This window comes from Myodes glareolus, chromosome 1 (genome assembly GCF_982192425.1).
Source record: "Myodes glareolus chromosome 1, mMyoGla1.1, whole genome shotgun sequence".
NCBI classification, from domain to species: Eukaryota; Metazoa; Chordata; class Mammalia; order Rodentia; family Cricetidae; genus Myodes; species Myodes glareolus.
Window position 1 is genome coordinate 113,701,537 of NC_142026.1, and position 18,896 is coordinate 113,720,432.

Genomic DNA, 18,896 nt, shown 5'->3' on the forward strand with positions numbered 1-18,896 from the left:
GGAGGGGAATGGTGGTGACTTGGATGGTTGGTTTTTACAGCTGGGAGACAGGACAAGTTTTTATTAATGAGGGAAGATGATGACTCAAAATAATTGACCTTTCTAATCTACTTACTCTGGAATTGACACTATGCAACAATTTAAAATACGGGGAGCTTAAGTTTCAAAGAAATGCAAATATAAAAGCGACTCCTTGATTGTTTATAAATAAGAAAATTCAAATGTTTTCTACCCACATTTTTCTAGTATTTTTGTGAAATAGCAAAGAAGTCCCTTTTTCCAATGGAACAGAGAACAGCTGTGCTATTCAGGTTTATAGGTACAGATATAATACATTATACTCTAACTTCATGAAAAAGTTTCCATGGCATAAAAATCTTTTTGTTTAAGACTAAACACAGAATGATTGATTAAAAATGATAATCAAAGTTTCCACAAGTAAATATAAAATACTATAACATGTAAAACCTACCATGATTGTTCTGAGTATAACAGTTCCAAGAAATTAAATGTATAACAAGTGCATTTTCATCTGACTAGTTCACTAAAATAGTTAAAAAGTTTATTAGCAAATTTATCTTAGAATATAACTAATTTGAGGAAAATCTAATCTTGTTCACTATGAAAACTTCATTTTATATTTTCTTAGAATCATAAAATGTGATCCCCTTTTTTAAAAAATTGAGATAGCCTAAGGTTTAAAATTCACTTCAAATTCAAATAATCTTTGAATTAACAAAATACAAAGGTAACATACTATATATAAATATTGCTATGTAAAAATGTCTTTCTTTTTATTTTATTTACATTTCTTTAAAGAATCAAAACCACACAGAACTTTTCTAGGATTTTCATTGCATTAATGTTTAAAAATGATGTGTTCTATTTAGGCTAATGTTGGGCTATGGTTTACACACACACACACACACACACACACATACACACACACCCTTTATCTGTCTCATGAATCAGACTGGAGAAAACTTAATTAAGACCATACAGCAATACAGCTCTAGAAAATCAAAATCGTTATGTTATCTCATAAAACATTAAAAATAATAACTTTTCATGGTATGACTATGGGAATCAAATCAGGACTCTACACATGCTAGGCAAGCACCCCAGAGCTATGTTCCCAGCCACAATAATTAGAAGGAGTCAAAACCACATCAGTGTTAACTGATTGCCAAATGGAAAAATTCTCAGGCTCCATTAATAAGCTCTGGCCAAAGTTAATATACTCTAACTATATGCTACTAAATAACAAAAAATCCTTTGAGATTCATCAATCACCTATAAATGGAGATTTCAATAAAAGTTATATATGTGCTTTAATAAGAATGTGCCATTAAATATGACATGGAATTGTAATATTCTACTTACAAGTACTAGGCAATACAGTAAATAGGTTAAGCAGTGCTGGTGGTATTGTGCAATGGCAGGGCTTCGTCTGTGTTATAAAATATCCACTACTTCTCTCTGTGAAAATAAACTATAAAGTGTAATACAAACATAGTACTGAATAAATATTAAGTATTAATATCATTCATCAGATAATCAGGCAAATCTAATGTAGATGATGCAGTAAGTAATTATTTCTGAATTCTGTTTTTAGTGGAAGTTTCTACATATGAAAAGACATTTATCACTTAACTAATTAACCTCTTGTTAGAGCCACTTGTTAGTTTTACTTTTGCATTCTTGGAAATCATTTTCAGACATGTTAACCAGTGTATCTAAAGTGCGATGTAAATGAGCAGGTGTATCCTAGGGTTGTAATTATATAATTCTAAGTCTATATCTATGCCATGGATATGGATATGCACATAATGTGTCTTTCACAATCTTTCTCTTTGGCGTTTCATCTGTGCTAAAACAAAAATGAATAGCAGAAAGTTAAAACAGCATGTCAAATGCCTCTGCTCAAACAAGAAGCTTCAACACACTTTAAAATGCATTAATGTTGTGTGGGGGGGAGCACAATAATTATATGTTTTCCCTAAGCAATTTTTATGATTCTGATCTTTCCTGACATCTTTTTTTGGATACCACTCAAATGTTAATAAAGTGATGAGTACCAACATTATAGAGCAGGTAACTCAATTTAAAAGATTTGAGATAGCAATCAATTATGATTAGTGGGGATTTGAAATTAGAAGTCAAAAGATTTTCAAAGTGATCTGACATATATTTAGAATTTCATTTAGAGGAAGGAAAATAATAATAACTGTAACATGAGGAGGCCTGCTTGTCTGTATTCTGTCAATAACCATTAAATAGAGTGGAGCAACACCTGCTTCTGAAATCTATGCTGGGGAAGATTGCTCCATAGCTTCACAGCAACAGAGAGGTTAGCTAAGACAGGCTGCCCTATACCAATCGACCCTCTTTTCACAACACAGTTTTCGGCTTGCTTCATGCAAAAACCACAGTTTGCCCAAGTCAGTTTAATGCCTCCATACTGGAGAAACCTAAAGGCACAAAATTTGAATAAAATTTATAATAAGGAAAAGGAAAAAAAATACCTAGATCTTCTGTCAAGTTAGTTACAAAACTGTTTTTCCTGTTCTTTCATGTATAAGCAGCTTCACACAAAACATGCAAGCACTCATTTTTAAGTAGTGGGTTAATCCTTGTTAAAAGTCATACTGCTCCAACATAAAACTGAATGCAAAAAAATAATCACACTAATAAATGGTTTCTCTTTCAGTATTTAAAACTTAAACCCCTAGGAAAGACAGAGCATTCCCTTCCATGCAGATTTACAAGTCTGATCACACCAGCCAATTTTACATCATCTGCTACTTTACCAGAACTAGAAATTTGTGAATTTTCAACCTCTAGTGATTCTTCAAAAACTGGCTTAGAATTAAAACTGAAAACACACTGATGCTACCTTGTTAAAGGTTCACAAATTCATGTCTTTCCCTGACAGCTGCCATTTTTCTACCTCAGAACTTACATTCTAAGAATAACTATGTTGCTTTGGCTTACAGGATAGTGAAATGTATGAAAGGAGTAGTTTGTAGTATTTTAAGGAAAAACCTAAACATAATCTACAGACTCAGGTGCTTTCTTTATAAACCAGGACAGCGGAGTGCAAAAGAGTTGTAATGAACTGCATGGGAAGTTTACAACAGTCAAGTGCAGGAAATCCTTACTCTCTCTCCCTACTCTCAAATCAGGTCATTATACTATCAAAGCCAGAGCTCAGTGTGAAGCAGTCACTGAGAATCTCCCTTCTATAATCTAGTTGTTTGAGCCTGTAACCGATATCAAGGAATCATGATTCATAGACTACATGAAGTTCAAAATTAAAATCAGTCTAGCTCAAGCCAGTAATACAGCAATATGCCTCTAAGTAAGGCCACCTACCTAAAGACTCTTGGTTTCGTTAAGCCTTTACCTCTTTCCTCTCTTGCTACACTGTCCTTCCTCACAGGGACACTTCATCACAAATGGCCCGAGTTCCTTACTTCTAAACCTATGAAACACTACACTTCTTGAACTCGCTCTACTTTCTTCTTTCAGTGAGGGAGAAGGGGTGGTTCTGCTCAAGGCTACTCCGTCTTCAGTTTCTCACAGGAGTCAATAACTAGGCTATTCCAAAGTCTGCGAAGAAACTCTACAGAGTCCTGTCTGCTTAGGACAAAAGAACAGTAAACCAACAAAAGCTCTCCCTCTACCTCAGGAACTCCCTTAGGCTTCATTAAAAGAAAAGTTCTCTGAAAAACAGCACAGAAGCAATACCTCAGCTTATTTCAACAGAGCTCGTCTCCACAGCATGCTAAAATCAATGCCAAGTGGAGCACACTGTTTAGACGCGGTCGCTCTCCACCGTGCCATGTACGCTCACTTTCTTCTCACCCTTTCCTGCCATTCCTCACGTCTACCCATTTGGTCACAATGGTGTTTGCTAGATGTGACCACTTCTTCCCGCATATCACCTCACCTCATGGAGTTTCCCCAGGTAGGAACATCTATATCATCACTTCATGTGCTCTCTAACTGTGTCGCTGAGATCTAGGAAAACCTAGGCATAGAGGTGACCTAGCCTTTCCCTAGGAGCACTGCCCCCTCCCTTGGTGGACCAGGCAGGAATTCTTGATTCATCCCAGACTGCTCCTCACCTGCACATAGAGACCACCAACTACACAGCAGGTCCTCCATCCAAGTCAGCCCCTCCATGCACCTCAGAGCAATGAAGATTAACTGGTTCTTATCTAGTTTCCAAATGTCAGGAAGAGATTATATTTTTAAAAGTATATATGTATTGGTTCCCTCACAGACCAGAAGATGGTGTTGAATCTCCTAGAACTGGAGTTACAGGTGGTTGCAAGTCACTTAATTATGGGTACTGGGAACTGAAGTCAGGTCCTGTGCATTAGCAGCAAGTACTCTTAATTTCTGAGACATCTCTCTAGCCCTTACATGAGAGGACTTTTGGGTGATGACAGCCACATGTTAACTGTGTCACTTGTCTATAAATATGAATGGTGACTGGCTGTGGGTACCAATAGTAATTGCTTATGAATATCTGACAGTAACTGGTTATAGATGTTTCATATCTCCAGTATCAGGTATGACTAACTTGCAGGATTGTACCCTACACTGCTCCTAAAACAAAAGCTCCTTACTTGCATTCATAAGTAAGGCTCTGAAGATTCTCAGAAACTCTAAACAGATATGGGTCAACCATGCTTGAACCAGAAGCACTCAAACTCCATGACCTTCTGATCCTGTTATATCTTTGCCCAGAAGCCCCAGCCATTTTCCTTGTCTCTGATTTTTCATAATATTTTGTATTAATTAGTCATCAGTAACCACAATATTAATAAAAATTAGCCATAATAGTCCAGCCACAGGAACAGTATGTGTTCAGCAAAGGACAAGAAATGTTATTCTTGAATCATGAACAGTAGCAAGAAGTAGGGTTGTTGACAAGAATACAGGCTAAAAATATATCTCATTTTGTAAAGTGCCTGGCTCGCAAGCATGAGGACCTGAGTTCAATCCCCAGAACCCACATAAAATGCCATTTATTATTCTAGCACTGGGGGATGGGTATAAAGACTGGAAGATCCTTGCACTCTTTGGCCAGACAGTATAGTGGACTAGTGAGTTCCAGACAAATGAAACTCACTATCTCAAAGGAAGTAGATGGCATTTCTGGAGACTGAAGTCTCTAGCCTCTAGATATGTGTGTACTCATGCTTGTGCACATGTATGTGTGCGCACACACACTTTCACACACTCAAACCCCAGAAAAATTAATGCACATGAATAAAAAGGAACAATTTTCTCTTCAAAATTTTCTTTGTATTTCAGTTTTACTCATTTATAGTTTTTTTCCAAATACTTTCCAGTACCCACAATGGGTCGGTCTACCTCCAGTTCTTGTAATTAGTGAATATTCCCATCCTGCAATTTTTCCTCTACTGATTATAACTATTTGTGTTCTCTTTCCTCACTATGCACCTCAGTTAGAACTGTCTTTTGGAAGAGAGATGATACCTCTTTAGGTCTGCCTTTAAATCAAACATCGGGATTGTTAGGGGAAGTACCCAAGAAAACTGGTTTGAGCAGGGAGGTTGAACTGAGCATTTACTGTTGAGGTTGTTGAATATAAACCCGCTTTTAGTTTGTTTAAATAAAATGTCTTTTGGTAACAGCAAGATGACTTAGTGGGTGGAAGGGCTTACCTTCAAACCTGAATACCTGAGATTGTCCCCCAGAGCCCACATGGTGAAAGGAGGGAATCGATTCCCACAGGCTACCCTCTGACCTCCACACACATGCCCACCCACAAATAAATAAATGAATGTAAAAGCAAAAAAAGTATTTTAAAACATTTGCAAATAACTGAAATCAACTCTTGAAATACTATTCTACTTAAACCAACTGTATCTTCTTTATGATGAAAATATACAAGTAGATGTATACAGAAAATATTTTTAAAATTTTAGACATGGTCTCAGTGTCCAGGTTCTGAATTTACTATTCAGGTACTATGTAGGTAAATCTGGCTTGAACTCCTAACTCTTAGGCCTCTACTGTTTGAGAGTCACCACTAAACTCAGCATATATAAAATATATATCATATGTATGTAATATATGATATATTATGTATAATAAACTCAGCATATAGTTATATTCTCTGAAATTTCTATCATTTAAAAATTTTTAGAAACATGTTTTTGGTAAATAGTACATTTCAAGATAGTTCTGACTAAAATACACATCCCTTTACACCAGTCGTGTATGTGTGTGTGTGTGTGTGTATGTGTGTATACAGGTTCATGAGGGTGAGTATGCACGCATGTGCAGGGTTATCTGCAAACGGTGGAGAGCAAGGATAGAAGTGAGGTGCCTTTCTTAGTTAATGTCCACCTTTTGCTTTGAGCCAGGGTTCTTTACTGAGCCAAATGAGTTGGTCCAGCTTCCCTGCCTGTCCCGGCCTCCCAGGTGCCTGGCATTTTCACAGGTGCAGCACCCACTGCTCACCAGGCTTCTGCGGCAGACATTTTACTGAATGAATCACCGCCCCAGCCCTTTTAATTTTTTGCTCCATATTCATGTACTAACCACAATCTATGGCCACAACACCCTTAACATGCCCAATCTTATCACATATTAACCATTATAACTAAATTAAACTTGACTGCATTTTTATTAATATAGGATAAGAGATAATACTATTTTTTGAAAAGATGAAGTTCCCTGGCTTCAAGTTCTATTGCTTACAGAGCAATGTGGAGAAGCAGATATGCAAGAAATAGTTGTGGAAACAATATTATAAAAACTTAGTATTTATGTTAGTATGATTAATAGGTTAGTAAAAGAAGAAAAAAGTGAAAAGATTCTTTTTAAGTAACTGATGATCTGATATTAGAAAAAGACAGAAATAATCACATACAAAGGCAGAATAAACCTATTTATAAAATAAGCCAGCTATAAATAAATATGTCTGAGAGTATGGAAAGGTCAGTTTCTTGTGGAATATTTGTTTATACTGTGTGAATATGAGAAATCACAAACAATACTTAATGGAAACAGAGTCAGGCAAAAGCACTACTGATATACTTCCATCCAATTAGGAGGAAAGGAAAGCACAAGGCCATTTGTAAATTGTAAATCACTATGAAGAAATTCTTGGGCTATCTTAATTCAAAAGAGCCTAACCTGACCTGCCACATGGGAAGCAATCGGATGTGACTTCTCATCTCCCCATCGGCAAATCTGCACCTGTGCATCTACCTAACTTTACCTGCCAATTAGGAGAAGAAAATTCCCTTCTCTTAAAGCCGGTTCTTCTGTGAGAACATGTGCTTCTATCCCTCCCACTCTTTAAAGAACTCCATTCCATTAGTTACTACCTTCATGGCACATTAGCAATAGCTAAATCACCACCAAATTATTCACAAAAGCAAAGGAACATACTTCAACATCCATCAAATGTCTCAAATGGTTTCTACCGAGCTACTCCTCAGTATGACACACACTTTGGAAAAACTGGCCTGCCTTTGTGATCTGGCATTTTTTTTTTTCTGTCCCATTTCCAGTCCACTACTAATGTGTTTTTGTGATCATTTAAGAAAAGTAACCAGAGCCACTATCTTTCCAAATACAAAGGCCAACTCTCTTCTCTCTTTACCACATGTCTTAGGAGCACATGGCACCCCGATATTCTTCTTTCTGAAATCCTCCTCTACACAATCCCCTTGACTTGCCTCCTCAGGAACCATAGCCTCACCGACGCTGTCTCCATAGGAGTCCTTGTCCAATTTCACAGCCTTTTAAAAAGAGCTTTGGTCCTTCCCCTCCTGAACACAAGATTCACATAGCTATTATCCACTTCAGTTGTCCTTGCGTCCGAGACTCTACTTCTAACTCCCGTTCCTTCCGCTCCAGCATTCTTCACCTAATTAAAAGCTTCCAGCAGCATCTACACAATTGTTGAAAGCCCCGAACAGAAGATGTCCAGCATTTCTTTTCTTTAACCACAGTGGATATATCTGAAGACCTAGCTTCAAAATATATGGCCCCAAACAATAAACGTAACATTATCTTCCCTGTTCACTATTTGCAACTTCATGCTGTTAGTATAGGCCTCCCCGGCATGTCTTCTTCTAGGAACAGTGTGACTGTCTGCTGATCACTGTGCCTGCAAGACCTTATTCCACTACATCAGTTCTCCCATTCACCCTGGGTTGTTTCTCCAGTACAGCACGTTAACGCCACCCTGCTGAGAGAATTCTTTAAAAGGATGCCCAATCTACTCCTTTTTACCTTTCTAGCCCTGTCAGAAAGCCTCGCTTGCCTTTGGCCATTCACTACCCAGTTAAGCAAGGTAATAATTTCTGATCTTTAAATAGCCCAGCATCCTTATTCCTAGTTCAGGATTTTAGGTGTTTGTTAAATGTTTCTCTCTGGGAAATCTTCCTTAATCCTCCTCTAGAGAACAGGCTCTGCCCCTTCAGCCATTCTCCATTCTAAAATCTTATTTTGTTCACTACCAGTTATTATCTGAAATTACTTTACTCAGTTTGCCTTCATATATATATATATATATATGTATATATGTATATATGTATATGTGTGTGTGTGTTTTAGTTAATGTTACATCCCAAGCATCTTGAAAAATATTGGTAAACATTAAAATACTTGTATAAAGATCTGAGAAAGTGCTGGGTGGTGGTGGCATATGCCTTTAATCTTAGCAATAGGGAGGCAGAAGTAGGTCAGTATCTGAGTTTAAGGCCAGCCTGGTCTACTGAGTGAGTTCCAGGACAATTAGGGGTACATAAAGAAACCCTGTCTCACAAAAAACAAAACAAAACTCCAACAACGAAAAATAAAAAGTTGCAGAAAACAATCTGAGCGTTTGAAATTTTATCATCATACTGAGATTTAAAAAGAAGGAGACCCTTACTTTTATTAAGTACTTGGGGAAAGCTTACGCAGCACGGATATCTAAGAGACAGCATAAACGCGCTCTGCTGCTGAGAGCAATGACCAGTGACAGGGTGACAAGAGCACACAGTGGGGCCAGGAGCGGTCCTTAAAATAAGGGGCACTAAGACAACTGGAAAGCTATGCGACGAGGTGCAACTGAGCTTTCAAACCACATATAAAAAATTAATTAAAAATAACCACATATCCAAATGTAATAACTAAAACTACAGAAATCCAAGAAAACAACAAAGAAGTAAATACATAAGACATAGGGCCAGGTAATAAGATTTTGTATATAATACAAAAAAGATAGATAAAAGAAAGAAGATAAACTAAACTTCACAAAAATTAAAACATTTTTTTCTTTTCAAAGGGTGGGAAGAACATACAAGTGGCATTGAACATTTTTAGAAATTATATTTGAAAGACAGTTGCCATTACATATGTCTTCATGTATGTATGTATGTATGCATGTATGTATCTATATCTCTATATCTCTATATATAGATATCTGTATGTATGAAGCACTACTATAGTGAGGGGCTGCGGGCAGGCCTGCTTTTTGTCCCACCCGGCTCCCACACGGCTAGCTTAGCCCTGGAAATAACAACACACAAATTGTATTCATTTAAGCACTGCCTGGCCCATTATCTCTAGAGAGTTAGTTACTGACTAACTCTCATATCTTGATATTAACCCATTTCTAATAATCTGTATAGCACCACGAGGTGGTGGCTTACCGGAAAAGATTCAGCATGTCTGACCTGGTGGCTGGCTCCATGGTTTCTGCCTCATAGCCCTCTTCCCAGCATTCTGTTCTGTTTACTCCGCCTACCTAATTTTCTGTCTTATCAAGGGACCAAGGCAGTCTCTTTATTGACCAATGAAAATAACACAATAGACAGATAACCCTCCTCCATCACACTACTAGAAGTAAATAATAAAAAGACAAAAAATAAATGGGCAAATAATTTTAACAAACATTTCTTCAAAGCTCTCAGAAAAAACATGCCTAAAATGTTCAGTGTCATTAGTATCAGGAAAAGGCAAGTCAAAAATCACACCATTAATATCATGTCTCATACTCTAGAGCAAGGAAAATGAAAAGAATGCAAAAAATTCAAGTATTGGTGAAGATGAGGAGAGACTAGAGCCCTCATATCTTTCTTTGTCAGGTTCTAAAATTATTTATCCATTTAGGAAATGAGTTTGAGAATTCTTCAGAATGTTAAAAACAGTTATTATGTGATCCAAAAAAACTATACACTCCCAACTCCCAGAGACAAAAAAACACAGGTCGACACCAAAATTTGTTCATACCAACACATGGTCATAGCAGCATAGTCTTAATGCTAAAATGCAGAAACAAGCCGAATGCTGATAAACTGCTGAGCAGGTGGGAAAATGCAACATACACATACCTGGCAAAAATAAAAAATAAAATAAAAAACAACGTACCACAGATGCACTGTATAAATGGGGACATCTTGGCGCCCATAAGTAAAGAAGCCAGTCATAAAAGGCCACACACTAAAGCCAGGTATGGTGGCTCATGCCTCTAACCTAAGCACTTAGGAGGCTGGGAGAGGAGGATCACAATAAGCTTGAGGGGACATAGTGAACATCAGGGCAGCGTGGATTGCAGAGCTGAATGCTGTATAAAAACAAAATGAGTCTCAACTCCTAACCGCAAAGACAACATATTATGGTTCCATTTAAGTGAAGTTTCCAATATGCAGAAACTACAGACAGCACTTTAACTGTTACCATGAGTCTATATGAATACATGTTATGTTTATAAATTGGAAAGGGCTGCTAACAGGCATTAGGTGTCTTTGGAGGAGGACTCGCATAATGCTGAATATAATTAAAAACAGTGAACTCACACCCTTTTTGAAATTTATTATGATTTTGTATTATCATGTATAATGTATATTGACACACATGCACCACAGTGTGCATGTGGAGGCCAGAGGACAGCTTTTTAGAGTTGGTTCTTTACATGGGTCATGGGGAACAAACTCAGGTCCTCAGACTTTTGCGGCCTGTGCCTTTATCTCCTGAGCCATCTTGCTCATTACATCTTGTTAAGTCATGTTCAGTTGATGTCCCTGGGAGGCCTGCTCTTTTCTAAAGGAAAACAGGAAGAGTATATCTGGGGGAGAGAGGAGATGGCACAGGCTGGGAGGAGTGGAGGAAGGGGTAACTGTTGTCGGGATGTATTTTATGAGAGAAGAATAAATTTTAAAAAACGGTATTAAGATGTGTGAATTATATCCTAATAAAAACTATTTAAAATCATGCAATAAAGGTATTAGTAATGTTAATCTTTCCTAATTTTGATTTCCAAATATATAATTACATTTTTGATGAATGTTGATTCTAAATCTGTTACATGCTAGGGATACAAGACAAAGATGCCACCTATCACTCTCGGTGAGTTTTCAGATTAACAGAGGACATTCTCCTTAAATACTGGTTAGGTATATACAGAATATGACTCAACTGACTTGCAGACAGCATTAGAATAGAAGGCTATGGCACACATTGAGGTGAGGAGAGAGGGAGAAGGAGAGGTCAGGGCTAGTCAGAACAACTGCTACCAGTTTTATATATATAACACACTTAAGAAGATTTAGTAATCTTGGAGTTATAATCACTATAGCAATCACTGCTATCAGGAACAAGTTTCCTGAACATCTGCAGCCAAGTCAGAATAGAGCTTGTTCCCTTTTCCCCTCCCCATCTTTCTTCCTCTTGTCTATATTCGATATCCAGTTGACTTGTGATAATTAGGTAAAATGTGATGGGTCCTGACTGATACTGAGCAGCTCAGTGGTGGGGTAAGCCTAGTACTTTCTGGCATGCCTGTCTTACCCCATGTTCCTGCTATCTGGTGCAGATGCTCAGTCAACAAACTACTTTCTCTAGTCACCCTAATTCTCTCTCAACAAACTACTTTCTTCCTCTGTACGACACTGCATGAAGATCTCTTCTAGTCATCCTAATTCTCTCCCTTCCAGATATCTCATCTTTTACCATGTGACATAAAATTCTATTTGGTAAATGACAGACTATCTATTCAGATGAATTTTGAGAGTGGTTAAGGAGGAGGGAAGGATGTAAACAACTATCATTGTGACTACTTAACTGCTTAAAGGTTGTGTGTAAAAATGGGCTTGCTTGTAAAAAGAGGGTGCCTGTTGTGTGCTGGACTGGTACTGAAATTATATCCTGATTACTACGATTCTAAATCTCCAAAACTTTGAAGCTTGAACTTTGGGGTTCGAGATTATAGTTTTGGTAATTGGAAGTTCAATAAGAAAAGTATACATCAGGTCAATTTTTGTAGAAGCTGCCAAGTCTACAAAGGTGCATTCCAATTCTCAAGTATAGCATGAAAGAAAGTGTAATTTTACAGTTGTCTTCCCGGTGATAAGAACTACTTACTTTTGCAGCACAGGATCGTATCACCTCCTAAAGGAAATACAGTACAATAAAGAAGGAGTCACAATTTTATTTAAATAAAGTATTGTCTCTTTTCAAAACATTCACATGTCAATCTTCTAATAACCAAAACAAGCATTTGAAAGTTTTTTTTTATCACCCTGGATTGTCACTCTGCATTCTTTCCCATGAGCTGCAAATAGTATGAATTCAAGAGACTTAATGACATTTTATAGTAAGACCATCCTGCCAGTGACAAAGTCACTGGCCTAAACTTCTGAGGGTCCAGTTCTGGTTGTCTCAGGAAAGATTTGGTCTCCTTAATAAGCCTGGCATAAATATCAAAATTCTGTCCTACCACAGAATTCAGCCAAAAATATAAACTGAACTTGCTAAAGTACACAGTTATCACCATAAATGGAATCAATACTCATAATTTCCAAATTAGCAATTTTAATCTGATAAAAATCCCATAAATACTAAAGTTGATAAAGAATGGGGCAAGTAATTTTTAAAAGCAGAAAAGGGACAGTTTAAAATTCACAGGATAAAGCCATAATTATCCATTTTAAAAAGAAAGTAGTAAAAATCAATGAATAATAGACAAGTTGAAAATTTGCTATTACAGAGACAACAAATATATTCAACCCCAATTAGAATTAATCAACACTTATCATCAGCCTGGTATATTAAAACAAAAACAAACAAAAAACCAACAGCAGGCCTCAAGTCTAGAATAAACAAAGTAACAAACAAGTATAAAAGAAGAGCCCTAGTTTTCCTTTCAGACCCCGTGTTGGGTCTATAGGAGAACTGGGAACCCAGCTTGAGTCCTGGCCTGAACCCCAACTCCACTCTGTCCAGTCTGTGGGAATTCCACTGCTCTATAGGCTTCCTGAAGTCATGCTCTACTATCTTACAGTGTTGGAGGAGCAACTATAACAAAGCACGCAAAGCACTTAGAAAGTACCAGAAACACATGACAACAAGGATTACTAATAATGAAATATTACTTATCATTAACTCTACAGAATGAATTGCTTTTACAATAGAAAAAATTAACCTTTCTCAATATGGAAATAAATAATTTTAAAGTCATTCCATTCTTACGTCTGCGGTTCTACTTGGCAAGGATCTCTGTGACCATTAAGCTAGGCTCAAGTTAATGTGAAAATTGGGGCAGTCTTGAGTGGTCCAGCAGATAGAGAGATAGGTCTGCCTGTCATCTGGGGATGGTTTTTCTTAGGTTCAGGTCAACAGATCAGTTACTTGTTAAACTGGTTAATCCTAACAGGTATCCAAAGTTCTGAGCAACTGTGGATGTAGTCATGAAGGCAAATCTCTGAATCTAAAAGTTAATAATGAGTGTATCCCTGAGGAGCCTCACCTGAGCTGTAGAGTGCCTTTTAGGTATGACTGTGGGAGCAGCTGTCAGGTCTGCAAACTTTGAAACAAATGATTTATATGATGACTGAATGACAATCTCTAAGGGTCAGATTATCACCTATTTCTACGTCCTTTCCTAATGAATAAACACCTTTTAAATGCCTGCTGAGACGAATTTATTTGTGTAGTTTAAATATATACAAATAATACCTTAAACCCAAGTTTTATTAGAAAATGTTCCTAGTTTAGTTTTTTTTTAAAGGCTATGTTGAGCTATTTATCTTCTATAGCTAGATGGATCTATAATGAAAATGGTATTTGTAATCTACTAAGACATAGTTACAAGAAACATGATAAAAAACATTCCGACAAGAGGTAGGAAATCTCACCAACCTAAATGCTTGTGAAACACAAAAAGAATGAAGGTACCATAGGCTAAGAATACATCTTAGTTTATTCTTATATATACTACTTTATGGACAGACTGAAAGAAAATGGACCATACAAAACATAAAAACAACAAACAGTAAAATATCTGGGCAGGAGAAATAATCTTTTCTTTTCTTTTCTTTTCTTTTCTTTTCTTGCCACAGACACTGGACAAAGATTTATTTCCAAAGGCAGCTTTTGTATTAACTCAAGACATACACATTTTCTGATTTAAAAGGGAACTATGTGCTCAAAGATGAACAACTAAAAACATATACATTTTCTCTCATAAAATTACTATTTCTCCTGCCTTGGATTTAATTTCTTAAAAATATTTTTGACATTATTTTTCTTTTACATCTGTTTAATTTTTGTTTCCATTATCTGAAGATATAAAATGATATCAGAACGCATACCACAAGAGCTAGGTACCTTCAAGATGTCAGTTTTCAGACTGAGAGATTACAGGAGAGTGCCACTATGTCTAGTGCCTACTGGCTCTTGTGTCTACAAAACCTTGTCACACAGACAAGGGCTCCTTTTATTTTATTTTCTTCTATTGGAGATGTATTTTTCTCTAAATTTTAAAGAGTATCATAGCTATTATAATTCCTTTTACTATGTGGAACACATCTGATTGGGTATATTAAAAACGCTAAAAATATGTAAGAACCAAAACACTGAAACAAATAACTTAAAGTTGCATATTCTTAATTTTAACTGAATAATATAAAAAAAGACAGAAACAAATATAATCACCCTCTACCCTACTTTCTGACTAAATCTACACCCAGGGAAGAGTGTACCCTGTACACCCCCCGCAGAAGGAGAAAGGGAGCAGCATGGCAAGGACTAAGGCTTGCACTACCATTCCTGGCAGGTTGGGTTTAAAAGTGGTCGAGAAGAGAACCAAGGGGGGGGGGGATAACATGTATTAAGAGCCAGGTCCGGTGCCAGCTGAAGAGAAAACAACAGCCCATGAGCAAGGTGCTTAGTTGGCTTTCAAGGAGCCCAAGGTTAACATTATCTAACGGACCAAGGTCAAAGAGGCTACTATTCTTCAGAATGTTTAAGCTTCTTAACCCATCCTAACACTTTTTTTTTGAAAGAGAGAGAGAGAGAGAGAGAGAGAGAGAGAGAGAGAGAGAGAGAGAGAAAGAAAGAGAGAGAGCGCTTAGGGAGCTATGCTAACAGTACACCTTGTGAACAAAGTCCCCTCCCTGTCCCCATTTTCACGATTGTCCTGGTGATAGCTGGTTTCTTTGGCACTTAAGGGTAAAAAAGAAACCTCAAAATATGGTTATGAAATATTGATTTCTACTTGGAAGTTACAAGTTTTTTCTTTTATCATTTCTTTGAGGTTTTACTATTTTCTTTTAATGTTAAATGTGTGTGTGTGTTCTTATAAGCTAATAAGATTTTCTTTAATACATCTTAACATTTTTCTATGTTGGTGTTTGCCACATATATGAAAGTATATATGTGTATGTATCATGTTATATATTACACATATATACATTTATATTTATTAAACAGAAATCTACAATTTATTCATATCTGGGGACAATTACTAATTTTAAGACTAGCAAGTCTTTCATCCATTTACATAAGAGAAATACTAGTCAGCACATAATCCTAGGTTTGGGGTGTGTGTGGTGAGGTGATGCATATTGAACCCTGGGCTCTGGGCATAGTAAGCCAGTGCTCCGTCACTGAACTTTATGCCCGTCTTCCTAGTTATTAACTACTTATTTAACTTCTTGGTCAGTAAAGTTCTATTTGCATATGTAACCTAACATGTATGTTCTTCAATTAACTTATGCTTATGCTTCCTAAAATTATAATTCCTTTTCCCTTCTGGTATATCTAGTTTTATGAATTTGCATCACAATATTTATATTATATTAGCTTAAAGATATATTTAAATATCTGGCAAGAAAAAAACTGTCTTAATTCTTATCTGTTCTTTTACCTGGCTCATCTGGAGTAGTTGAAAATACTTCGTGGCAGGTCACTATCATTAATATATACATGGTTTGCCTCTTGAAACCACTTATCAATAATATACATGATTATTTCATGCACATACTTCTGTTCTTATCAAAATTAACAACTATCATTATTACACTATATCTTAGACAACTCAGAAAGCCTTGCATTCAGGACCTCACTGAATCTCTGAAGTTCAGTTAAGGTGAGGTATATTAGAGCCCTAACGTTCAGGGAGGAAGATTAGGCTTACTTGATGTACTCAAGAGTCACAGAGCAAGCATGGTTAGTCTAAGCCCTTGGGCCCTAGAGATACCCGCTGCTCCTTTACATGCATTTTTAGCATGCTGCTGAAAACAGTCCCCCACTTATCTTAGTAACTGGGTATTTTAAGTGTCAACTTTCCTCCTACCATTTGCATTGCAGAGATTTTTAAAAATTTGTCTTTGAAATTCCTTTATTTTTATCTTATCCAGGGTGTCTTTTTAAATGAAATTCTCAGACCACCTTTGGACATCATTAATAAATATTCTGATTTATTCTATTTAATAAAACACAATCTAAGTTGCTGTTTCTGATGTTTTGCCTATAATACCCTTTTCTTGTTAATGTGCACAGTCATAAATGTGTGTGTGTGTGTGTGTGTGTGTGTGTGTGTGTGTGTGTATGTGGCATATGCACATTTGTAGGCAGAGGTGTACATCTGGAGATCAGAGAGAGGTAAATGTCAGATTTCTGCCTCTATTGCTCTTCACCTTATTTTTGAGACAGGGTCTCCACTGAAGTTGGAGCTCAGTGATTGGTTGTCTAGCTGGCCAGTGAGCTCTATGGAGCCTGTGGTCTCTGCCTGCACAGTACTGGGACTACAGACACACATCACCATGCATGGCAGCTTTAACGTGGGTGTTGAGGAACTGAACTTATGTGCTCATGATTGTGCAGTAAGCACTTTATCCACTGACTCATCTTCACAGTCTTGAAATTCACAGCATTCATTAAACGGCACTCTTTCTTTAAATGAGATTATCATTTCTCCATGAATGCCTATCTACTTTTACATTCTCATTTCAGTCTGTCCAGAAGGTTTTATGCAGCTCCATACATGAGTTTCACTTAGAATATCAACAGAAGTTAGGGAGCTAGTAATGGTTTGGGGAAGAAAGGAATCTTTCAAGGAAGGGGAAATGTAGTGCTATAGTGGGATAACATAGAAATCATAAAAGGGGGTTAAGTGGGGTGGGAAATGGGAGGACAAGGATGGGGGCAACATGGGAAGGGATAACTGGCACTAAGGACTTCTAAAAGGTCACAAAGAAGCCTATCTGTGAAGCAGCTTCCTAAAATATATACATATATATCAATGGAGTTTAGATGAAGTTACTATAAAATGTGGGTAGCAATATAACACCCCAACAGACACCATAACATTCCAAATAAAACTTTAAGTATCAAGAATAAATTACATTTTTTGAGTCATAACCCAAACTTATTTCTAGTGGACTGACATTATGCCATTCAACTGAATGCAAATGGAATTTGGTATCCCTCTGTCTAGTTTTTAGTGACTGAAAGGGCAATTTGTCCTGATATACTTAACATTATTGACTATTCTTGTTTTCCATTAAAGTCTCTATAATTTTGAGCAGTACTTTCTTCTGCTTCTATCTTTAATGACTTCTTGGCCTTATGTAATAGTTTACATATAAAATTATACTATGTCATTTAGCACAAGCAGAAGATCACCAGCCACATACACAAAAATTAGTTATTATAGCTTTTTATGTAGGAATTCTTTTAAAATAAATTTTGTACTATTTATACTTGAAAAATCTATGAAACCTGTCTTTTGAATACAAAAAGTTAATAGCTGCTTTGTTTATAGAACAAGGGTACCAAGCACTATAGTGCCAATGTTACACATCTGCTACAATAAGTAACAAGCCATGATAGATAAGAAATATGGATTAAATTAAATATAAGGGATAGCTAAAAGTAAGCCTGAGCTATTAGTCAACCATTTATAAGTAATATTAAGCCTCTGTGTGGTTATTCGGAAACTGCTAGGTGGGGCAGAGAAACCTCTGATTATAGGGAAGTTTAGGAATTCAAATTTTTCCCTCAACCATCTACCTATACTGAGTTGTGAAAATCAGCTTAGTAGACCCAGGATATAAATATGCTAAAAACAATCAGGGGTGCCTTCAAGGAGATTACAGTGAAGACAAGTTGATGTATGACTTTCTTATATGCTATGGATTGAACCAGACTAGCTGCTCTCAACAGAGAGTGCCCTGACCAGCACCTGGAAACTTTCTAGAAATGAAAACTGATAGACTAAGCCAGATATATTTAGGAATATAGCTTAGCAATTAATGCTTTAATAAGCCTGATAGATGACTCTGCTGTACATTGAAGTTCAAGAAACACTCAAACTTAAGCTTTTAGAAAGATATTACAAGGATTTGAATGCATGGACTGAAATATCTTGTTTAAGTATTATCTGTTCTCTTATGAATTAATTTCACAGTGGTTCTCAACCTGTGACCCCCTCAATAAACCTTTCTCTAAAATATTTACATCATAATTCATAACAGTAGCAAAATTATAAATATGAAGTAGCAATGAACATAATTTTATGGTTGGTGGGTCACCACAACATGAGGAACTGTATTAAAAGTTTGCAGCATTAG

At 36.6% G+C, this 18,896-nt stretch overlaps 1 protein-coding gene across 7 annotated transcripts in view; it reads right to left on the minus strand.

The window, feature by feature from the left end:
• Positions 1 to 18,896, minus strand: part of Ahi1 (Abelson helper integration site 1) — a 200,696-nt gene that overhangs the window by 129,820 nt on the left and 51,980 nt on the right. For all 7 annotated transcript variants that reach the window (XR_015001719.2, XM_085689094.2, XM_085689079.2 and 4 more), the window contains exon 17: positions 12,406 to 12,432. Coding sequence is in view for 6 of the 7 variants with exons in the window: in XM_085689094.2 (XP_085545220.2) it covers positions 12,406 to 12,432 (27 nt within the window). In the remaining variant the exon portion in view is untranslated. The remainder of the gene's footprint in view (positions 1 to 12,405; positions 12,433 to 18,896) is intronic.